This window comes from Diadema antillarum, unplaced genomic scaffold (genome assembly GCF_040938485.1).
Source record: "Diadema antillarum isolate AM-2024a unplaced genomic scaffold, OU_Dant_1.0 seq00001099_RagTag, whole genome shotgun sequence".
NCBI classification, from domain to species: domain Eukaryota; kingdom Metazoa; phylum Echinodermata; class Echinoidea; order Diadematoida; family Diadematidae; genus Diadema; species Diadema antillarum.
In genome coordinates this window covers 537501-562567 of record NW_027271916.1, presented here as the reverse complement: position 1 = coordinate 562567, position 25067 = coordinate 537501, and the positions used below count along the sequence as shown (strand labels likewise).

Here is a 25067-nt window from a genome sequence, read left to right as displayed (position 1 = left end):
AGCATGCATGGGGTGTGTTCTTATACTTTCCACTGTGTGAACTATTCCCCTATTCGATTTCACTGTATGTGATGTGTTCATACTGCCCTTCCATTACCATAACTTGCTGCTTAACATCCTTGCAAAGTTAACACATGAATTCAAAGTTTCTTACTCAATTATGGCAAGAAAAGTAAATATATACATTATACATGGAGCACACATCATAGGATAATATACAGTGTACGTTGACAGTCATACTCATACATGTAAAACACTTCATTCATTCACTTCAACATATTAAGATTAAAGTTCTTAATAAAATATAAAACATAAAATATCAAAACACATATTTCTTTACACCAACTATGGATACCATATAGATGATAATAGCAATTTATCAATCACAGTGCACGTACCTCTGACAAAGCAATCAATATCAGTTATATCTCCATAATTATATCTTCATCACCCTTTCAACTTGGACTTTTCTTTGGCTCTAAAATTATGGCAAAGTTCCAATATAAATTGATTTTATGCTTCAATGAATGTTACAACATTAAACTACCATGTTTATAATTAAATCAAAGCAGTTTAACATATAATCTGGTATAAAGATAATGGATAAGAAAGTGTGTTTCTTACCTATTGAAAGAAGAAGAAAGAATCCACGTGATGCTTGGATGGTGGTGATGAGCACAACTGACCTCCACCAATACCGCATCACCATGGATCCACCTTCCACCCCCATAGGGCTGGGATGCTTTACTCTCGGATTGGGGTGGGACAGGGTGTTTCCTTGGAGGGACAACTTGAGTATTTAGGGGATAATTGTATTGCTGTTGTAGGGGGGGGGGGGGGGGGCTGTATGCTTAGTTTCTGTTAATACCCATTATTTTCAAAATGTGTTTTGTCTATGATTACATAATAATTAAACAATTGCTTCAAAAATTTATAGGGGGGGGTCCTATTTGTGGGGGCTCCACAATAACATAACACAATCTGATGAGAATCAAGTCCAGTGGTCTATACAATGTATTATAGTTTTATAACATTGTTGAAGATAAATTGAGAAGATGGGATGAAATGTTCAATATAGGTACAGTGCACTCCCGTTACAACGAACACGGTTATAACAAAATTTCGTTATAACGAAGTAAATCTTCTGGTCCCAAAATTATCACCATTAAAGTCTGTGGTACAAAATTCGCTTATAACGAACACAGTTTATAGCGAAATTTCCGTTATAACGAAGTCTTTTCCGAGAACAACAGAACAAATGAAATGTGCTCCGTTACAACAAAATGCGAATTGCTTTCGAAAATACGTAACGGAACAAGCATTTATAGCGTCTCTGCATGGGTGAACGCTTCACACCACTCTGTGTTCGCTCCTTGTGTCACGCACAGTTTCTGAGGGGAACTTGCGTTTATTATTGTAATACAGTTATCCCATCACACTTCACATAGCTTTCCAGTGTACACTATGATGAGTATTCAGCAAAAATAATATATATATACGTGGTTCCTTGTTTTCGTTGTATATTGTATTTGTTCGGTTATAACGAAATTTCGTTATAACGAAAGAAAACTGCCGGTCCCGAGCATTTCGTTATAACGGGAGTGCACTGTAGTTGGAATTCTACAAATGAAATGAAAAGACTATCAGTACTCTTAAAAGACTAACTAAGAAGGCTGAAAATAGATGGTAAATTTTTGGTCAAGTTATGATGTCACAGTACATGAATCTTTTTTTTTTTCATATTTGTGCATGCACATGTGTGTGTATATTATGCCACATAATGTCTTTTAGCTCAGCAAAGAAATATCATGTGATCATTTCAATCATCAGAATATAACAGTCATGTTGCACCCCCCCCCCCAAAAAAAATGTCAAACATGACAGGCTCATTGTCTTTACTATCTTTTTCCTCATTTAAGTTCATATTGCATACACACTCACACACACACAAAAGGAGGGAAATGGTCGAACAATCGGAGCATTACAGTAAAAAAAAATATATTAAAAAAAATCCTCAATCATGTATAGTGTAAAGATTGCAAATGAATATGATTTGACTACCTGACGTCCAAAATGACATAGTTATAACTCACAGAATTAGTATTCAAAAACTATTTTAATCTGTAACTGGGGGATTTGAAGGGGAGATAGAGATACAAGAGAGAGAACCTAGAAAGAGAGATGAGGTGGTGGTGGTGGGGAAGGTTGATACAATCTATTATGTTACCTACATGTATCACAAAAAATGTCCAACTGTAACCTGTTTGTCCAGTTACCTGACAAAATTATAAAGGGATCCCTGATATAGAATTGTGTTGACCATTGTTGATGAGACCACCAACAACGAAAAAAATGCACAAGGAATCCATGACAAAACTAAAGATCAAAGTCATTGAAAAAAAAAAAGTGGAGGAAATGTCTCTGATTGTACGAGTCATTTTGCATCAATCTGTCCCTGTTACTTATTTGTTTATTTACCCTGACCCTTATTGTTTGCTGTGACGATTTGCTGCGTGAAGGGATCGAGTCATCATCTATTTAATCAGTGTCACCTAAAAAGTTTGGTGCATTCACCTTTTATGCCATGATCATCGGTTGTCAGTTTGTTACTGTCAGCTCCATAGAAACACTTTCTTGCAATAAAATGAAAGGGGTTAACACAGTTTTGTATGCTATGTTACCGTATAGACATATCTAATTATGACAATAATTAGAATTGTGTTGGCCATTGCTGATGAGACCAACAACAACAAAAATGCACAAGAAATCCATGGGGGGTCCCTTTTTGATGCACTGCTAACCACCTTGCGCCTGCCACTGAATATCCCAGCTGTGGAGTCCTGTTTGCATTAGCCAGGAGAAGAAAGAGACACATTTTAATCAGTGGTAGAAACTGTGTTGCCATGGCAACAACAAATCATAACCCTTTGAATGCGGTAAAGGACTAGCAAATAAGACTTAATTCTTCTTTTTTTTAAATTGAAATGACAGGAAAAATGGAACACATTAAAAAAAATTATATTTAAAGTGCAAGATACATTTTTAAAGAGGAAAGTGTGATGTCATGATAACAGCACATTTTTGATGGCCTCAAAATCAGGAAGCCATACAGAGTGGTGAAATTCTTTTCCAATTTGTGCACAGTCAGTCAATAGAAATAGTGATTATGATAATTACAAAATATTTTGTGAGGTCGAATAGGCTTTAATGGAAAGTAGCGGTATTTAAAGTGGGAGTATAAATCATCTTGACAGTGATATTTGTTTACTTCCTTCTTTGAAGTGCAATTCAGCAAAATTTGAGGTTGTTCTATCTAGATACCAGATACCGGTAAGTAGATTGATGAGCTCACATCAAACTGGGACATATAGAATAAGACAAGGTGGAATTTAAAATGCCCCTTTGTTTATGCCCTGATAAATGAAATGTGATGAAAATCAGTCATGTCCAGACCCAAAATATGTTGTGAAGAAAGGTGTGACATTGTTTTCTGTGATGAAACTAAGGTTTAGAGAGATCTGGCTGGTTTGATGGACTTTAACGTGGCCTTAGGATAATGTTACACCGTAACTAATGTGTAGTGAAGTGTCTGTAACGTCAAATAGTTTTCGCAGTTTACATCTTTGGCAAAGACAGAGAGAATTTTAAGTACGGTACCAAGGTACATACAGAAATATTTTTATTATGACCATAATTCTATTTTAAGAAAAAAATACCTTAGAGTATGACAGAGAGAGACAATTGTAACCTGTATCATGCATAGGTAACAAAATGAAATTAAGAATTATACATTTCTGTTTATCTGACACAGCTCTGTCCAGGGTATGAGAATGATGCTCTACGCAGGCCTTGGATGCCCCCCCCCCCCCCTTTCATGAGAGTAGGCCTGGGATGCCCCCCCCCCCCCCTTTCATCCCTCTTTTTTTTTTCTTGAAAAGGGTTCGTAAAGGTCAGATCATATCATCAACTTCAGAGAAGCACTGTCAGAAGTCACCGGTAAATATAAGTTACAAGTGTTCAAGTGTAAGTAACAGGCATTTTTCTTTTTCAAAATAATACACGTGTATCTTCGGCAAAGACCGAGAGAGAAGTGCACAGAAAAAAAAAAGAAAAGAGTTTTCGGACAAGCTAAGACAGCCAGTACCTCATGTAGGTCCTACACCCTGATCTTTTCTTTTTCTTTTCTTTTTTTTGAATGAATGCAGGACATGTGTCAGCTAGAGCAACTCTCCTTTTTTGGCAAAAACATAAACAAACAAACCACAAAAAAAGTAAAAGAAAAAGAGTGAGAAATTTTATTTCCTTTGTTGTCACTATCTTTTTTTTTTCCCCATTATATTTGTTGACAGTAGTGCAGTACTGGTCCTCACAGTACTGTATCAATATGGAGCCAGGTTCTCCATAGCTTGTGGGTAGTGTGTGGTAGTACAGAGAATTTGGACTTGGAAGATAAGATTGGTCGTCATGTTGTAGATGACTTACTTATGAATCAATACAGTGCCGGTGAAATTTCAGACACTTTTCAAACCATTTAGTCAGTATAACATCGTTCAAAGTTAAGAGAAAGGTATGAAATAGTTTCATTGACTGGAATTAAGTTCAAATGTCGAAGAAAAGATCACGGTCGAATTCGTAGTTACGCAGCGACACAGCTCGCTCCACCCATCGAGCGAGCTGCACGACTGCCAGCCCCACAGCCCACGGGGCCCGAGGGCCGGTATCCCGTTGTGCTGGTATCGGTGGTAGCGTGCGCCACTCTCAGGAGCGTGCCGCGGTGTGGAATGTGGACATCTACCGAACGAAGACGATCATTATTCGACATAGATATTCGTTTCATTTTTCTTACTTGAATTATTCCTTTGCCCACAAAATGTCACCAAGGATAGAAAACACATGCACCTATATGAAATACTATATTTTATTGTTGGTCATTGACATCTTATGGAAATTTCTCAACAAATTTCACCTTTATTTACCAAACAGGCTGTCGTCACAAGTTGGGCTGGTATCGGTGGGAGGGATGGCCAACAGGGAGCGAGCGAGCGCCACTCTCAGCCGGCTAGCCTAGCCTCTCAGCAGCTAGCTAGCAGCGCGCGTCCCGCGATATGGAAACCAACAAGTACGAACGAAGACGAATCGACATTACAATAGACATTTGTTTCATTTTTCATATTGAAATGATTCCTCTGCTCGTGAAAATGTCACCAAGGATAGAAAACACATATACCTATGTAAAATACTACATTTTATTGCTGGTCATAAGCATTTGATGGAAATTTCTCAACAAATTTCACCTTACCATACAGGCTGTCGTCACAAGAAAAAGCTCCGTCACCGAGATTCTCAGAGCAGGGAAGATACCGTGAAATATTGCTTCGCAGCATCAGAAAATAAAAAGGAATTGCCTTTAAAATGCGATAAAGCATTTGTTCGTACATCATTCCACTAACCTACGCAATTTTAATGACTAAAATGTGTTTTATTCTGCAAAAATCTGGCACAAATAAAGTTGGGTCGAGTTGTCCAATCGCAAACCCGACCCTGGACAACTCGACCCGGTCGAGCTGTCCAGGGGTAGGGACGAGTTGTCCAGGGACGACTTATCCCGCGGTCGAGTTGTCCAACCCCCTGTATAATACATAGGCCCTTTATGTTCCATGAAGATACCTTGAACAATTTCCAAGGTACGGAGAAAAAAAATAATTAAAAGTTTTAATATTTTTACTTGACCTTTTGACCTTTGACCTTTGACCTCACGACCCCAAACTTTCACCAGAGAATCTTTATTGGGTAATACATGTATACACTATAAGTTTAAAAAAAAAATATCTTCCGGCATTGCATAGATATGGTAGTGAAATTTTACGTATGAACTTTTGACCTTTGACCTTGAGCATGTGCACCCAAAGGTTGGTAGGCACAACTTTACCCCCTAATACACATACATGCCAAGTTTCATTAGGATACCACTAAAGGTTTTTTAGTCACGCTGTCCACAAAATTCATTACAGACGGACGGAAGGACGGACGGACGGACAACCCGAAAACATAATGCCTCCGGGCATCACTTCGTGGCGGAGGCATAATAAATGAATATGTACTATGGTCATATCACAGCGGCTTGCTCTCTGCAGGGGCGGATCCAGGAATTCCGTAAAGGGGAGGCTTCTTTAACAAATTAGAGGGGCCGCCGGTGCCCCAATTTTTTTTCTTTTCTTTTGGAACAAAAAAATAAAGAGGGGCGCCCCCTCCGATCCGCCACTGCTCCGATACTATGGTACACCTTGCAGCACAATCGGAGAGAGAGAGATAGGGGGAAGAGAGGGGGAGAGAATGAAGAAAGTGGAATGAAAAAGAAGAAACAGGCAAACGAAAGCGAATACCGCTAGAAAAAAATATCGCAGCTGCCAAGACTCATGAATGCATGTTTGTTAAAATTTGTTTTAAAGCTTGCTTTTTAAAGACACAATACTATATGAACATAGCGCTAATTTTTGGCTGCAATGCTTAGGCTTATTTGAAGACCTTTTATAGTAATTACAAAATAAAATTTACATTTTTCAATTAAGCTTCTTTATATATATAAATATACTTAATTTTAATTAAATCATAATTTGAAATTTATTATGGTGACGCTTATTGTCATATAAAGAGACTTTTAATGACTTTTCTGAAAATTTTCCTGTAAAAGAAGGCTGGCAACATTAGAGTCGCCATATTCGTACTCATCCAGCAAGAGGGCGAAGGAAGACGGTACGCCTGTTGCAAATTCTCTTGTTAATTTGAACCGATTAAAGAGGGAAAATGCCAATGCAAGGATTAACATTAAGCAGCTTGAGGAATCACAAGGCAGTAAGTGATGAGATTTGTGAAGTGTTGTTTGTCTCTTCAAGGTTAAAACCATTTCTCGTGCTGTTATGCTGGAATGGTTAGAATTGAAGACAGTACAGTACCGGTACTGCAGTACAGTAAAACCAGAAATATTCGCGGCATGAAAATTTGGCGACATATAGCGGACAGTTTTTTTCGCGGCAAGAAGTTTTCGTGAATTGCCATTGTCTATAGTACGTGCGTATTTCAATTTCGCGAATCTTGGCTCTCACCAAATTCGTGAAATTAAGATGCACGCGAAAATATCTGATTTCACAGCACAACGTGTGTTTTTGAGCTACACACGTCCACTGGGTGATTTCAAGTTCGGTGCTAGCGTTAGTGCTAGTGCTATCTCAGCACTAACACCGGCGATAAAACCGAACTTGAAATCACGTCGGTGTTGGGGGGAGTTGACCTCAAAATTATGACGTATTTCCGGTAGTTGGTGCTGGGCTCAGTGTTAAATGTCGTCTGCTGAACCGAGCTCCGCCGTTTGTGTTAGCGATTTACGTGCTTTTTCGCAATTGACTAACACTAGCCCCTAGGGATTATCATTTTCGTCATTTCAAGTTCGGTGCTGGTGTTAGCGTTGCCGTACGAGACTCTTATGCACGTCCATACGTTTTACGTGCAAAGTCTATTATGCTAATGTAGTGGTCGCCCACGTAACGTACACGAACACTCTCGACATGGCTTTCTAAATCCGAGCCTGGGAGCAAATTTAAGATAGTTGTATTTAGGGGAGTGGATGAAATTTGTGGAATTTTAATCTGTCTTCCTCACTATGTCTCTAAAACTGAGCAATTTTGTCTACATCTTTTAATATTTTACTGTAATCAAGCGCAATCACTTTTTTCGTCGCGCAATTACCGCGGAGCTCGCGGTGCTGTGATTCCAACACCTAGTGCTGGTGATCGATAATTTTGATCGGTATCGCCTCGTTAATCTGACCGTCGGTGTTGGAGCTCGATTTAACGCTGTTATTTGGGGGCTAGCACCGAACTTGAAATCACCCACTGCGTATTCCGCAGTAGCTGACTAGTGCATAGCTAGGCCGTCAGTCCGGGAAACCCGCTCATGATGAGGCCTGCTACCCGGCCACCCCGTACCGTACGAGCACTTCTCCGCCTCACGAGGCCTCCGGAGAGCCTCATGACGCCCCCGGGGAGAGAGACTCATGAAGCTCCCTGTTCACTTTTTATTCATCTCACATCTGACCCGATTCTGACGTAGGCCTACAGTAGGTCCATAAATTGTCGCAACTTTGCATGGCGATTCGTTACACACACATGTCCACAATCCATGATGAAAAGAAGAGAAAATTCTGTCTGTTTTTTTTAAACAACAATTACCATGTCCATAGTTATGGGTAAACTCAGCCTAGCGGGTAAAGTCGGCCGCCAGCGCGCACAGTACATAAAATTGTACTGTGCGCGCTGGCGGCCGACTTTACCCGCTAGGCCGAGTTTACCCATGATAACTACGGTATCAAGTTATTCAAATTCATGAAATTCTTCCGTCGAGATGTTTTCATTGCAACTGATTGACAAATTGCCCTACATCGACGTAAATGAGCACTGAATTGATCAGTGTTTTAGTAGTAGCCATGATAAAAAAAAAATATCATGGGCGTACATACTTGAGCAGGATTCGAACCTACGACCTCCTGATCACCGGACAGGCGTCATCTCCACTAGACTACCGAGCTTTCGCCCGACAGCAAGTGTTAGTTCTAATCCTTATAGCATGCAGCGGGTACTGCTTTGTTATTCAAATTCATGAAATTCTTCCGTCGAGATGTTTTCATTGCAACTGATTGACAAATTGCCCTACATCGACGTAAATGAGCACTGAATTGATCAGTGTTTTAGTAGTAGCCATGATAAAAAATCATGGGCGTACATACTCGAGCAGGATTCAATTTCGAACCTACGACCTCCTGATCACCGGACAAGCGTCATCTCCACTAGACCACCGAGCTTTCGCCCGACAGCAAGTGTTGGTTCTAATCCTTATAGCATGCAGCGGGTACTGCTTTGTCATTCAAATTCATGAAATTCTTCCGTCGAGATGTTTTCATTGCAACTGATTGACAAATTGCCCTACATCGATGTAAATGAGCACTGAATTGATCAGTGTTTTAGTAGTAGCCATGATAAAAAATAATGGGCGTACATACTCGAGCAGGATTCGAACCTACGACCTCCTGATCACCGGACAGGCGTCATCTCCACTAGACCACCGAGCTTTCGCCCGACAGCAAGTGTTGGTTCTAATCCTTATAGCATGCAGCGGGTACTGCTTTGTTATTCAAATTCATGAAATTCTTCCGTCGAGATGTTTTCATTGCAACTGATTGACAAATTGCCCTACATCGACGTAAATGAGCACTGAATTGATCAGTGTTTTAGTAGTAGCCATGATAAAAAATAATGGGCGTACATACTCGAGCAGGATTCGATTTCGAACCTACGACCTCCTGATCACCGGACAGGCGTCATCTCCACTAGACCACCGAGCTTTCGCCCGACAGCAAGTGTTGGTTCTAATCCTTATAGCATGTAGCGGGTACTGCTTTGTTATTCAAATTCATGAAATTCTTCCGTCTAGATGTTTTCATTGCAACTGATTGACAAATTGCCCTACATCGACGTAAATGAGCACTGAATTGATCAGTGTTTTAGTAGTAGCCATGATAAAAAAATCATGGGCGTACATACTCGAGCAGGATTCGAACCTACGACCTCCTGATCACCGGACAAGCGTCATCTCCACTAGACCACCGAGCTTTCGCCCGACAGCAAGTGTTGGTTCTAATCCTTATAGCATGCAGCGGGTACTGCTTTGTCATTCAAATTCACGAAATTCTTCCGTCGAGATGTTTTCATTGCAACTGATTGACAAATTGCCCTACATCGATGTAAATGAGCACTGAATTGATCAGTGTTTTAGTAGTAGCCATGATAAAAAATAATGGGCGTACATACTCGAGCAGGATTCGAACCTACGACCTCCTGATCACCGGACAGGCGTCATCTCCACTAGACCACCGAGCTTTCGCCCGACAGCAAGTGTTGGTTCTAATCCTTATAGCATGCAGCGGGTACTGCTTTGTTATTTAAATTCACGGCTACTACTAAAACACTGATCAATTCAGTGCTCATTTACATCGATGTAGGGCAATTTGTCAATCAGTTGCAATGAAAACATCTCGACGGAAGAATTTCATGAATTTGAATAACAAAGCAGTACCCGCTGCATGCTACTGTATAACGATTAGAACCAACACTTGCTGTTGGGCGAAAGCTCGGTGGTCTAGTGGATATGACGCCTGTCCGGTGATCAGGAGGTCGTAGGTTCGAATCCTGCTCGAGTATGTACGCCCATGATTTTTTATCATGGCTACTACTAAAACACTGATCAATTCAGTGCTCATTTACGTTGATGTAGGGCAATTTGTCAATCAGTTGCAATTATCAAGTTTTAATCAACCGATGCGATGCACAGCGACCCATCGAAACATGGACGCCAGCGGGTTCGCTCAATGCAAGGCGGCAATGCACCTAGCGGCCTGATCCAACTATATATTTTCGGTGCTTTTCGGAGGATAAATTTACAGTAAACTCTGATCCATGCGCAAGCTCGCTCTGAAAATCTCACAGCTTGCGCGCTGTCTGTAGAACTAATTATTCTATGTGGATATGTGGTGGATACGTGATGTGATGTGGCATCGCGTCGCGGGATGATTCCATAAAAAGTGCCCAAAAGTTAGCCACAGCGGGATTGACGAAGAAAGTGAGCCTAGGAGTGTCATACCTACAAAGTGATTAGACACTAGTTTGCCAACAAACTGGAATAGGACCTACCCACCTGCTCTATCACTCTCGGTGTGGAATAGTAATTTGGAATATAAATATATGCACAAGATCAGGTGGTGGTCTAGTTTGTTACTTACTTATTTTATTTTTCTCGTTACGAATTTTTTTTAAAAAGATGTCAGACTTCAGCTTCACGAGGCTGATTGAGTGATTTGTGCGCGGAGAGGTGAGACTGAGAGCCGCCCACAGAAAAAAGCACTGAAAGTATATAGACCATAATCTAGTCGGATCAGGGCGCTAGGTGCGGCAGCCTTGCATTGAGCAAACCTGCTGGTGCCCGTGTTTCAATGGGTCGCTGTGCATCGGTTGATTAAAACTTGATTGTTGTAAAAAAGAAACAGACAGAATTTTGTCTTCTTTTCATCATGGATAGTGGATATGTGTGTGTAACAAAAAATCACCATGCAAAGTTGCGGCAATTTGTATGTCAGATGTGAGATGAATAACAAGTGAACAGAGAGCTTCATGAGTCTCTCTCCCCGGGGGCGTCACGAGGCTCTCCGGAGGCCTCGTGAGGCAGAGGAGTGCTCGTACGGGGTAGCAGGCCTCATGAGCGGGTTTCCCGGACTGGTATAGGACTAACGTTGCATCCAGTAATGTAACTAATACATTGGGTATACATTTGTAGTAATTCGAGGCTAAAACATTTTGTAATTTATGTAGATAGAGAAGAGAACTGGTCTAGGCCTTCTCGTGCCGACGTAGGAGAGTGGACCGTATTACCGAACATCATTTTTTTTGTGGTACCACGGCCATGCTCATGTCATCATGGGACTTGAGGCTTGGCCTTGGCTAACCGCACCAGCAACCCCAACCCGTACCGAGTCGGGGTCGCATGGCAGCCCTATGGCTATTGATGTACCACCTGATATGGGTTAGTATTTTGGTGACCAGAGACAAAAATACAGGGTTTTACACTAAAATTCGTAGCCATACTGTTAGATAAGATACTTACAATCAGAGGCGCGGAAAATCGATTTACAATACAATCTGTTTTAAGAGCCCAGTGAAAGATTTTTTTAAAAGGTTTTAGTCCTTCCGCGCTTCGTATTGTAGTACAACTTACACAGCGCATGCGCTAACAGCCTTGCTGTCGATCAGGTATGGATAAAACTTACCACATGTTATAATACACAATGTATGCATGTGGAAAAAAAAACATGACGGCTAGCCGAGATCTGAAATGAATATTCATTCGCGCATGCGCAGATCAGACTTTGCGGAGATGGTCTCAAAGGTGATGATGATTAATCTTGTTTTTGGAGGTAATGGTGAGGGATACATGGTTGCTTTTAATTATTCAACAATATGGTATTAAAACATGTGGCTTTTCATTGCGAATCCAAGTAACGTTTTGAACGATGAGTTGTTTACTGAATTACAAGCATCACAGTGCACTTGATTACTTCACTAAATTGCATACAAGTCGTCGGGGCGCTGTTACTAACAGCGCCCGGCGCCAGGGTTAGGCCATGGCTTGCGCTTGGCAAGTTTGCTTGGGGCGAGATGCCCATGCAATGGACATAGTCATGAGGCCCCTGTGTTCACAAACATGACAAAGGTGGTTTAAACTCTGCAAATATGCTTGGGTCTAGACCTACAGTTTACAAATGTGTGGATCAAATGTTCGATTGTAAGATTTTCCTCAAACTTTCACTGATGTGTTCTACTAATGTTGCTGTTTTCACTCAATCCACATTGCTCTTTGGATTTGCTTTCCCTTTAAGGTACATGATAATTGTACTACGAGTATACTCTAATTATGCAACATGTGCCTTATATCATTGGGAGATAATCCATTTTGTACTCTTGGATCTTCTTACAGCTGATTCCTCTATTCGTTTGTGTGGGTGGAGGTGCTGTGTTTGCTGCTTTCTACCTTGGAAGGTTGGCGATCAAGAACCCTGATGCTACGTAAGAATTTAATTATGTACACTTGTAGCCTTTTTATTCAGTTACGATACTGTACATAATTGGATTAGGAGCCAGATATTTGTTGTACCGAGTTATGAATTGGTGGTTATGGGTGTCAACAGAAATAACAAACTGCAATAAAAGTTTAATTTCATAGAATGCTATTGATTGTAACCTGGGAATTCAGCAGTTGATGAAATGTAGAATTATGACTACACTCATAATCTGATACTGGCCAATTCCATCAACATGCAGGAGCAGAAAACTACATTTTTTCCCTTAGTTTAGACTAGAGTCATCATCACAATGAATCACGATGTAAAGTACAGGTGGACCATGCTGTAATGAGATTGTCGGGACTGCAGGAATTGTGTACTACATTGTACAATGTACATTGTTTAACAAAATCTTGCTAAAACAAACAAAGTGAATAAGGGGAATAGTCATCAGGATTATTGATACAATTATACTCGTAAAGTCTTGTTTTTATGATGTGGTTAATGGCAGGGTTTGCCTTAAGTACATTTGTACAAAGGTAGGTATTTAAACTGCAAATTTGTTTGCATGGTACACATACATACATGTGTAAGTAAGATGAGAGTTCACATGCAATGTACAGTACCATAAGCACAGTTGTATTGATGCTGAGGATTGTGCTGTCAACAATTTTACAATGCCAGTTGTTGAGTACATTGTGTGTACAGTAGACGAGATGGTTGTATGAATTGTACATGTTTATTGTTACATAATGTATGTTCTGTTTTGCACTACAACTTGTAAATGTTTCTTACGCTCGAGTACATGTTGCATTTTACTTTCCAGCCAAATTGTACTGTCTTTCAAAGTGTACAAGTGTAATTGCACTCAGCAAACATTATATTAGACTAAATTTGTTTTACCCTTCTTCCAAACCTGTATCGGACTCCCATGTTATACATGGTTTGTAAATAAGAGGCTTGTGAGTTATTAGCTTCCCGTAACATGTAAAACAAATTTAAGTTGAGAGAATACCCATAGTCTCCTTTATATACGTCTACAGTATGTGCTCTTTAAGAGACATGGAAATACAACTTGTAAAGCTATAATTCTTATACATAAAGCATGTAACAAAATGGAATGTAATGCATGTAACAGAGTTTACCTTTATTGCTCTGGTAGAAGAAATGGTGAAGGTTGCACACAAACAGACAGAGACAGAGACAGGCAAAAAGTGAATATTGAATTGCTGCAGATTTTCTCATGTTCAGATTTTGACAATACAAATTGTATGATTTCTTACAGGTGGGTGAGGAGATCAAATCCCACGCCATGGACCAACATCAAACCAAACGAGCAAGTGAAGGTGCAGTACAACCCCTGTTTTAATCAGATGGGCACTGAATATTGAAGATCAGGTGGGGGGGGGGGGGGGGGGGGTGATGATAAAACTAATGTCTGATTTATGAGCGTCAACCTTAAAAACCTTTGAAAAAAAAATTTCAAGATGACATAGACCTGAAAAAGAGTCAAAAGTGAGGAAATGAATAATACTTGGGTCTATACACGTAGCTCCAGACTTTAACTTTGTGTCCTGGTCAACAATGTAGGCCTACACTGTACAACAGCCATCACGGATTATTGTTTGCAGACTTGTGTGATTTTGGAAGCAACAAGATTAATACCGGTATCTAGCGTTGGGGATTTGTCCCACATTCCAATGCCATGCCAGTCATATTTCATTGTGTCAGGTCACAAGTTAACAAATATGTCAAGGAGAATTATGTTGTGCATACACGCACCCTAGATACATGTGGACTGTATGCTACACATGCAACATCTTTGTTAGCATACTTGTAATTGGACACATCAGAGTTTTACTGGACTGGATATACACACTACACAGTATCTGTGTTGTCTTTTTTTTATCAAATGAGAAAAGAAATGTTGGCAGAATATTTAAAGTGGGATTTCATCTTTCTTCAGTAGGGACCAATAAGTTGTGCTGACATTGATGAAATGACAACTTATAAATGTCTGCTTACACACAAAATTCTGGTAACATATCATGGGGGTAGAAAATCCAGCCCCTTGGATGCTAGAACTCCAACACTCACTTGATATAGCAATTAACCCATTAAGTATGCTTTGGAAAGCATCTATGGGAAATGCATATTGTAGCAAAATCAAACCGTCCTCAACAGGTTAAGTGTAGCAAAAAAAAAAAAAAAGCTGCCAAAAACTGCTCATCTAATAGTGGCGAGCCAATGGAGTAAAATGGAGTCAAAGGGGGCCTGAGCTTTTGATCCTATCAGAATCTTCATCAGAGGCAAAATGACAAGCAGGCAGGGAAAGCAATCACATATAAGGACTTCACACAACAAGAACAGTCAGGGACAGGCTAGGGACACAGAACAAAGAAAACAAAAGGAGAGGGTAGGAGGTCATGGGCAAGGAGCCCAACAGGTAAAGAGAAGGGGATTAGAGCCGGAGGGTAGACAGCCAAAAGGCAGAGGAGGGTCAGTAATGATCCTGAGGACCAAAGGGGTAACCATTGAAGGAAAAGGATGAATACCATAGGGAAGCAACATCAAACAAGATAAACAAGGAACAACAGAGGGATAAAGAAAGCAGCAAGCCCAAAAAAGATCTACCAAGAGGAGGCAACAAAATGAAAGTGAGAGTCAACCAACAAATGCAATTAATCAGACATATACATCAAAGTATATCTACATAATAATGGTTATAATAACAACAACAATGAAAATGATATTGATAAAAGAAGTTGACATTTTAATTTAAAAATCTTAATTTCTTTTGTCAATATTTTCATTATTGTTGTTATTACTGTATTACCATTATTGTGTATGTTATACTTTGATGTATATATCTGATTATGTACTTGCATTTGTTGGTTGACACTCACTTTCAGTTTGTTGCCTCCTCTTTGAACACCTTTTAAGGGCTTGCTGTTTGCTCATCCCACCCCCTTGCTGTTGCTATTTCACTCTTTTCCTTTCTGGATCTCTCTGTTGTTCCTTGTCTTGTTTGATGTTGCCTCCCTATTCATCCTTTTCCTTCAATGGTTGCCCCCTTGGTCCTCAGGATCATTACTGACCCTCTGCCTTTTGTCTGTCCACCCTCCTGCTCTAATCCCCATCCCTTTACCTGCTGGGGCTCCTTGCCCATGACCTCCAACCTTCTCCTTTTGTTTTCTTTGTTCTGTGTCCCTAGCCTGTCCCTGACTGTTCTTGTTGTGTGAAGTCTTTTTTTTGTGTGTGTGATTGCTTTCCCTGCCTGTTTGTCATTTTGCCTCTGACAAAGATTCTGCTAGGATTGAAAGCTCAGGCCCCTTTTGACTCCACTCAACAGGTTAACTTAAGATACAATATACTGTATGTAGAATAGATTTTTATGTTCATGTACACCACACCACTTTAAAAATAAACCACCCTCCATCTTTCGTCCTTTTTTTTTGTCACTTGACCAGAGGTTCTTATGTTCTTATATATTCTTTTCTCTTTCAGTTTTATGCTGCTGGGAAGATTGACTACAAGAATCTGAAGAAGAACGGTCCAGATTTTTAGCTTAATCGTGCCAATGTCTTCATATTCATCAATGTTTGATGTACCAACTTTAGGATGCAGAGAGTTTCCATGACTGAGCTATATGTACAAAGTGTGAATGTATTGATAATTGAAATATATATCAAGATGTTTGTGCCTGTAACATTTCAGTGCAGAGTCATAGCTTCAGATGACTGAAATTCTGGACCCCATGCAGTTTTAACAGTAGAACTTAACTTTTAAGGGTCCTTCAATTTTCTGCAAACCTAACAAACAAACAAACAACCTTACACTGACAAGGGATTGCATAAAGACATTAATAAGTAATGTATTGTTTTCATTTGGTTTAGCTGTATTTGATTGTGTGGTAGTGGTGGGTCTTCAAATTCTACTGCAATACATATTGCCAGAATTGCTAAATCGAAAGAGTTTGCGGTTCTATGTCAAGCAGGGTTAGATAATGACACAGTGTGTCATACAGTAAAGCTCAAAATAGTGGCTGAAGTTTAACAAGCACAAAATTTCTTTACTTTATTGACTTGTACTTTAAACTTGTTTTCAATTTATGGATACCGAAGTTACCACAAATTTAAGCAGAAGACCAAGATATGATACATGCAGTGTCGATTAAGTCTTTGTCCAGTGTAAAAAAAAAAAAAAACAGGCCATTCACTTGTATTTGATCTGCACTGTGTTATATGGGCAGACATGCTCAATAAAATGATGTGAAATTTGACAGATTTATTGAACAATAGCATCCATTTCTTTGGTGTTTGCAGCGAGCCTACTCATCATGCCCAAACTTTTTGATTGTTTTGTGGTGGTTGTCATAGAGGAGAATGGAACCCCAGTACATGTACAGTGGAAACTCAATACAGTACAGAGGTCTGATACAGTATAACAAAATACCTGATACAGTGTACTCCCATTATGACATACACGGTTATAGCAAAATTTCAGTTACAGAGAAGTAAAAGTTCAGGCCACAACATTATCAGCTGTTTGTACTGTATTTTTATTGTTTATGTGTTCAGTTAAAACAAAATTTCAATGTAACGAAAGAAAACTGTTGGAATTGAATGAATTTGTTTCCTTTGTTTCGTATTATTTATTGCCTGCTTATATAACAAAATACTAGTCAGTGATTTAAAGATCAAGGATCCTGAGGATGTCTTGGTCCCAAGGATCTTGTTATACACGTACTGAGTTTCCACTGCATATGTGAATTGAAGGAATGCTAGAATATTTTTCATCGCATTTCAACATACCTTAAAGGGATTGTATGATTTTGGTTGAGACCTAATTTCAGGTTTCTTACTTTTTTGATGAGATAATGAGAAACCTCTCGTGAAAAATGAAAGGCCATGTAATTCTGTGAGGAATTGAATGTTTATTCGATGAAAATTGGTTTTGAAATGGCTGAGATATCCAAAACCGAGCGATTCTAATAAAGTGTGGGACCCACACTTTTTTACGATCACTTTGCTTTTTTTTTTTTTTAATGTTTCAGTCAACCCGATTTTCATCAAATAAACTTTGAATTCCTCTTAGAATGGTATGTTCTGTACTACAGTGTATGTCTTAACTGTTTTCTTGGTATCTTGCAAAAAGTTGAAAGCCCAATTCTCATCTTCACCAATACTGTACCATCCCTTCAGCAGTTCAAGCATAATGGAAGAGCACTTGACTTTACTTTTTCAGAAAGCATGGAGAATGGTATTACCCTTACTACATGTAAGTCTACAGACAACCCTACCGAAGTTGAATCTATGTGGACAGAAGGAATACTGTATGCGCCATATATTTCACGAGTCTAAATTTTCGTGAATCAGGAATTCCTGACGATTTCGCAAGTACAATTGTTAAATACGCGATCGTGAAGTCCTGTACTGAATGGAGAATTTAGTGTACACGCTGTCACATCCACATCGGTATCAGAGTCAATATTTTCATGTGTCTTAAATTTTGCGATTAGCACCTGACTCGCAAAATTTGAGAAAATAAAAACCTAGCGAAATATTTGGCGTACACAGCAGCTTTTTAATAGTTTCAGTTATGAGGGATTGAGGTTATGAGGGATTTGCCCCCCCCCCCCCTGGACGTTTTGCGTGATTATTCCGCAACGCGTGATGCTCTTGCCGCGACATTTTGTGACTTTTCTCTTTCAAGTATCGTGCATCTTTTGAGACCAAATTTGTCGCTCCTGGGCATACTGTTTTGAAGCCACGCCCCTTTGAAAAAAATTTGTCGTCCCAAATATTGCCCCAAAACATGATTTTGTGCACAAATCCAATGTGAATTGTGTTTTTGCAATTGATTCATATGAAAATATTTTTACTTTCAATGGCTGATAATGATTTATTTTAGCCTGATTATGCTTTTAAAAGTTTCTGCCACAAATTTTGGCGCTAAAAAAACCCAACAAAAACAAAATGTAAAAAAACAACGAAATTCATAAGAAATTCAATAAACAATAAGATATATAAGAAATAATTATGAAGCCGAATGTTTGCTTCAATATTACTGTTGAGGATATTGAAAAGAATATGTTCACCAAAAATTAGAAGTCTTGTAACGGAGCTTCATTTTTTTTTTAGTTGTAGGCAAAAAAAAAAAAAAAAAAAAAATTGCATAAATTAGCCAAAATTAATTCATATAAAATACATAAATTAAAATTTGGAAAATCTAACTACACTGTCGTGTAGATTCCATTGGCCTCTACCTTAGTGCAAATTTTCGCGAGGATCGCGCGATCCATGACCGAGATTTGAAGGAGGCCGAAAAGCCCCAACCCCCGGTGGGATTAGGGTTAAGAAAAGAGGACTTGTCATGACCTTCCACTTGGGCAATTCTTGGAAAATTGAAGTTATGAGGAATTAAAATTGATAGAATATGAAGCGAGAAGAAGACTCAAGACCTTCGACTAAGGCGATTTTTGGACCTATGCAAAGACCAGGTGAAAATACAAATTTCATGCATTAAAAATAGAAAAACTACATGACATTGTATATTCTTCTACTGTATGACAATGTAAACTTGTAGTTGACATCCAGCTCTATGTTCAGGCAATCGGCGGCCGAGATCTGAAAAAACTTGGTCTCAAATAGCCCAGTTGAAATAGGGTTAAAAATTGAGGGAATGCACTTGTAAAGATTTTTTTTTTTTCTCCTGGGATTTCTACATACGTACTTTCCATGTGTCATCACAGACTGTTGTAGTTTTGTCATTCAGAGAGGCTGCATTTAAGCTGTAATGATTCATCACATTTGAATGGATTGTTATGAGTTTTCTAAAACCTCACTGATGTGTTCCACTGATATTGCAGCATTCACTCAACCCACAGCTGTACAGCCAATCTTGCGTGAAGTTGACCTCACAATTAGTCAAAGGTCTACTTCAATCCGTCATAACTTGAATTTTCTCTTAGTTCAGCAGTCCACATAGATTGGACTCGGGCAAAGTTCACTATAATGTGTATTTGGTTTTCTTTCATCTTATTTAGGCTTCTATCACAATATGAAAGCTCCTGAAATTATGTACAGACTGATGTGTGAGAATGCAGTGCACTCCCGTAATAATGAACATGGTTTATAAAACAAAATCCGGTTTAACCGGAGATACAACAAACTAAAAATTCAGGCTACAACATTATCCGCTTTATGTTTTTTTACTATTAATTTTATCGATTGTACAAAATTTTGATATACACTTGTACATAACGAAGGACTTTGTTGCAACGGGAGTCCGCTGTTCTTTTTCGAATGTGGAGCACATGTACATGTTTTTGTATAAGATGCTTGTGTTATACATATGTGCTGTCTTATGCAGGCAACTCCTGTTTTAACAAAGTCCTTGGGGTTAGCAGTTTTTACTCTCAAGCCCTGTTTTTACGCTCAACAGAGCCTTTCAAGCTTTTTGTTGTTTTTGTTGTGTTTTGTGTTTTTTTCCCATTTTACATTACAATACCTGTTGAAACGGGCTCATGGTCCTCGGCCGTTGTCGCGGTAACTTCTACCAAAATCTACCCAAGCCAACTGAGGTTATTACCCAGGCATTACCCAAACTTTACCCCAACAACCTATCTAGGTATTAGAGCGCTCCCGTAGTACCAATTTCCTTTGATACACTCAACACACACATTGCAGAGAGAAAATAATTGACACACCATGCACTGGTCATGTGCATGGATTGTATATAATCACTGATTTCTATGTAGTTGAGAGGAGTGATTGCATCCAGATTTTGTTCGCTGACACGATTGGCTGCCTAGATTTGCATAATATAGAACAATAGGTGGCGCTGGTCGGTGCTGGCGCAGGGGCGCCGCGGTCGCATTATTGGGTACACTTCGTGAAAACTTACTTGCGGCAGGTTTGCAGTGTGTGTCTGCAGCTGCCCTCTCCTGCAGTTTTCTTATCGCCCGAGACAAGGGACTTTGTTCTCCGGACGTTGTCCTGACTTTTTGTATAAAGGACTGTTAAAGTAGGTCTTAAAGTGGGGCCCTGTTTCATAAAACTTGTTATCAGTGATAAATTGCCATAGTTGTTATAAGCTACGGAAATTCTTGCATCTGATTGGCTAAGAGCAAATTTGTCACAGAAATGTAGCAGTTGTCACTGATAACAAGCTTTATGAAACAGGGCCCAGAGCTGTTTGCTGGAGCCCTATTTGCGTAGTGTCGAGCAACGGTAGGTCATATGACTTCACGTGGGTGGTGAACTTGTGACGTGCACCCTTTTGAATACCCCCTGCATGGCTTCCTTCACCTCCTCTAGGGAGTTTCGGATTGGGGATGGGGTATGTTCGATGATTGTGCAATCATTACTTAACCCTGTTTTATGTGACCCCATCTTGACAACATCGGGGCAACGTCCGGATAACAAAATTTCTTACCACGAGAAATAAAACTGCAGGAGAGAGCGAAGGGTATTGTTTAAAAGGCATAAACTTCAGAGTAGTTTTCCATTACAACTTATCCGTTCATACGCGAACGGATGTGGTTACTATCCATACGCTTAAAGAGATCACTGTTGTTTTTTTCATACACGCATAATCCGTATGTGTATGAGAATAGTAATACATTGTAGTTATATTGGGTATACAGGTGTATAAGGCAAAGAGATACATAAGCAGTTCCATGTAAGTATGTTACAAACATTTAGTAAGTGCAATCATGCAGAAAGGGGTTCCATGACATTTGCTCTGGCAACAATCATAACCCTGTACCACCCCATACCCTAAGTCCTATGGGAAAATAAGACTGTCCAGAGCAATTGGTGCAGGAGCAAGAATGTCGTGCCACCACAAAGTGAAAATGCACAAGCAGCCAGATCAAAAGCCATTCATTTTGTCCCTGAAAATGCATCTTTCTTATACCTTTTTGATTGACAGACACTAAACTATTCAAGATAAAAGTGTCCAGCAGATCACTAGATTTCAATGCTAAACATACAAAAGCTTGCTCATGTGGGATGATTAATCCATGTATATCCTCCAGTTTATTGTACATATTATAATCATTCTTGCCCCAATGATGTATGCATCAACAGAGAGAACAAAGAGAACAGAGGCCTCTTCGGACGAGCTTGCTATCGGCATTCATATTCGGTTTGCGCCAAATGATAATGAAAATGTACACGTAGTTTTGATGTAGCCTATAGAGGCCGATACTATAGCGGAAGAACGTCGGTATGACAACAGTCCAAATCTTAGTTCTTTTCGAAGGAAGAACATGGTGGAGTTAATGCACGAAGTTACCCATGTTAAAGAGAAGCACTCCACAACATTTCAGCTTCGACCTAACCCTTCCCTCATTGAGAAACAAAATACGATTACACACAAAGTTTTATTTGTGCTTGCAGAGTGTTTAGGAGCTTTCTGGTATGGCATGCAGGTTCTGTCTATGTTACCCAAGCAGGCAGAGGGACACGATACATCCTTTAATTGTTGCGTGGTATACAGTGTGTTATTATTGCTTTACGGATCAAACATCAAATCAGAGCAAACCTAGGGGGAAGTGTATGGGGAGTTTTAAAAAAATTCCTTGATGATGATGGGAGAAACAACCTTCGCCCCCGCGATGCGCCCGGTCATCTACATGACCACAATTTAAGGGGACATCCCATCATAATTATTGTGATTCAGTACTATAGAAGTATATTATTATGCAAGTTTTTTACCTTCGACGTCCTTTGATATCTCGTATAGCCGTATTTGTGACAAGCACCTTCACACATTCTTCCATGACCAATTGAGGACTATATCCGTTGCTTTAGTTATCTGTTCACAAGTAGTCTATCTGCTTGTCTCGAGCAGTTTTATGGTTTTCTTTTTCTAACTTTGTAGGTATCCTGAAGTGCTTGACGAAATCCTTACATGAGTTAGTCTTGAGGTGGGTGAGTAGTCCTGTATAGGCGTATACGTACGTGTTCGAGCAAATCGAGGAAGATAATGAAACTCTTCCACAAACACAGAAAGGCAGGATAGCTTGTCTATGAGCGTTTGATGCTCTTTAATAGCGTGTGTTAGAGATTTTACATACTCTTCCAATTTGGTGAAGCCACTTGATATGGACCCCGTGTTCCCCAACACGTACGAATTATAGGCTATTTCGAAGATTTTATGGGGTGTCATTAAACCGTTTCGTCATACAATTCCCCTGTTGATGATCGGTATATTATGTTCCTGCTTGTCTGAATACGAATCAGTGCTGAGAGCTCATGTACATAATAGGCATATAGCTCTGAACTGCTTCAACACATCTTCGTGGTTACTGTGGATACCTCCTACATCACAGTGAACTATGTACCTATTGGCCTATACCTACTCCACACATAATAGCCACTGTAAGTGCTGCTAATCTCTCGGTTAGAAAGCTCGAGCGGTTTGGGTCACAGCGATCAGTGGCCACCAAGACATTAACACCCCTCCGGAGGTCTCTGAGATGAGTATGTTTCCATACTGTTTAGAAATGGTGCATACTGGTTCCAATGGCCAGGTTAGTGCTTGATTGACTATGGTGGAAACAGGTCTACGACTCGGCTTTTGCCGTCTTCCGGACATTTCGTTTTCGACCCTGGCTTAGGCCTTGGCTCATGCATTTCGAGCTGCCTCGTACACCTTCGTCACGGGTCACTGTGGATATCGACACAGTGTGATGGAGTACTTATTACTCCGTACAGTTCTCAGTCAATAGATAGATGTTGATAGATCTGTGGTCGGAAAGGCGTCTTACAAAAGCGTTTTGGGTAAGATGATCATTGGCCACCAAGAATCGACATTCGATCTCAACGTGATGTCATCTGTACTTCATATCTGAAAATCTACACACTGGTTCTTTTCAAAGTTGCGCGGCTAGTGTTCGTGATCGACTTTTGATGAAGTGGGGCTTTCGATTTAGCTTCGACGTGCCGTCTTCCGGATAGTACTAGGGTGTACATTTCGACATAGCTGATGTTTACCTTGACCTGCTTAAAAAAAAAAAAAAAAAAAAAAAAAAAAAACACCGTCGTCATTATAGACTATACCGATAAACCTTATACTTTGTGTATATAATGTATAACTTATACTCACAGTATTCCATCGCAGTTATAGCCACAATGCGGATTGATATCTGGTTGAAAAAGCTGGAGCGCTTGCATCAAGTCAGTGACCACTCACTAAAGACATTCTTTGTACATAGTATAGGTCCTACATGAGTATTGTACTGATCTGTACGTACATCTACATGTATTATACTGGATGAATAAAATTTCCATGCCCAGAAAGTGAAGGTTAGTTTGCCCTGATCGTGTTCAACTTGGGTTGAAGTTCGATTCGGCTTCCCCCGTCTTCCAGAATGTAATCATAAAACGACCCTCGCTCATGAATACTTCACACGGCCTTAAAACACCTTCGTAGTCACTGTAGATATGTTCTATAGTGGACGTACCTATAGGCCGGGCCCTTTCTAGTTCCTTCAGTAACTCCACACAGCTATCTCTGGAACCACGTGAGTCCGCCCCAATCTCTAACTCGGAAAAGCTTTACAAGAGCGCTTCCGGTTGTAGTGAGCAGTCAGTGACCACCAAGACATTCTTCATCCCTCTGCGTACTCAGTATTTTATTTTCTCTGGCTTGAATAGAAAACCTACATATATACCCGCGGTAATAACGTGCTCTTGATTGACTTGCATGAGTTGTATAGCCGGGAGGTGGAAGCCTAATTCCTTGTTCAGCAGTCGGTCTTTGACTTACAGCTTCTGTAGGCCTGCATTTGCGACTCATCGTATGTAAACCCATTGCCAGATGTTTGTCGAACTTCATGGCATATTATATGCACAGATATAATCTCAAGCGCAAGATTGTCCATTTACATGTGCGCTTTACCAAGGCCAATTTACTGTCAAGTCTGTTAAGCAGAGAACGAGTGACTCCCGATCACCTCTGCCATTGCCACATATTGTACAACCAGTTTGATTTATAGGCTTATATACATCATACTTGCAGATGTGAAGCCTATTCCAGTGGTGCAGCAACAATTAGCGAGCAACAATGCTTCCTTCCGGAATTGTGGCGCGGAATTGACGTGAAGCTGACATCAGCTGTCCGACGCGAAGGAGTTCAATGACTCGGTCAATAAGGACATCCTCGCTCAGCTGAGCAAGTTTATCAAAGATAGGATCGACGCCCGCCAACAATGATGAACCATCAATGAATGAACCATTGTCTTGTACTAGATGTACAGACATGAGGTTCATACGGTGGCTGGCAACTAGCTACCGGATGGAAGGGTGAGTCCTAATCCTTTGTCTGCCCTGATATTGCCGTTTATCCACGCACTAATTTTTTAATGAACGTTTGGAGGGATCCCAGACAAAGT

At 40.0% G+C, this 25067-nt stretch overlaps 1 protein-coding gene across 1 annotated transcript; it reads left to right on the top strand.

Annotated features, from left to right (window-relative positions):
* The first annotated feature begins 6732 nt into the window (after positions 1–6732).
* On the top strand, positions 6733–16959 carry LOC139743643 (cytochrome c oxidase subunit NDUFA4-like). Its single transcript, XM_071654111.1, has 4 exons — positions 6733–6852; positions 12577–12665; positions 13947–14007; positions 16169–16959. The coding sequence occupies exons 1-4, from the start codon at positions 6805–6807 to the stop codon at positions 16226–16228; spliced, it is 258 nt and encodes an 85-aa protein (XP_071510212.1). The 5' UTR covers positions 6733–6804; the 3' UTR covers positions 16229–16959.
* The last annotated feature ends 8108 nt before the right edge of the window (positions 16960–25067 follow it).

What these genes read in the sequence shown, in the direction of transcription:
- LOC139743643 (XM_071654111.1), top strand. Translation starts at nt 6,805, where the DNA reads ATGCCAATGCAAGGATTAACATTAAGCAGCTTGAGGAATCACAAGGCA. An exon ending in ATCAAGAACCCTGATGCTAC is followed by an intron (nt 12,666 to 13,946) that starts GTAAGAATTTAA and finishes GATTTCTTACAG; the next exon opens with GTGGGTGAGGAGATCAAATC. An exon ending in AACCAAACGAGCAAGTGAAG is followed by an intron (nt 14,008 to 16,168) that starts GTGCAGTACAAC and finishes TTTCTCTTTCAG; the next exon opens with TTTTATGCTGCTGGGAAGAT.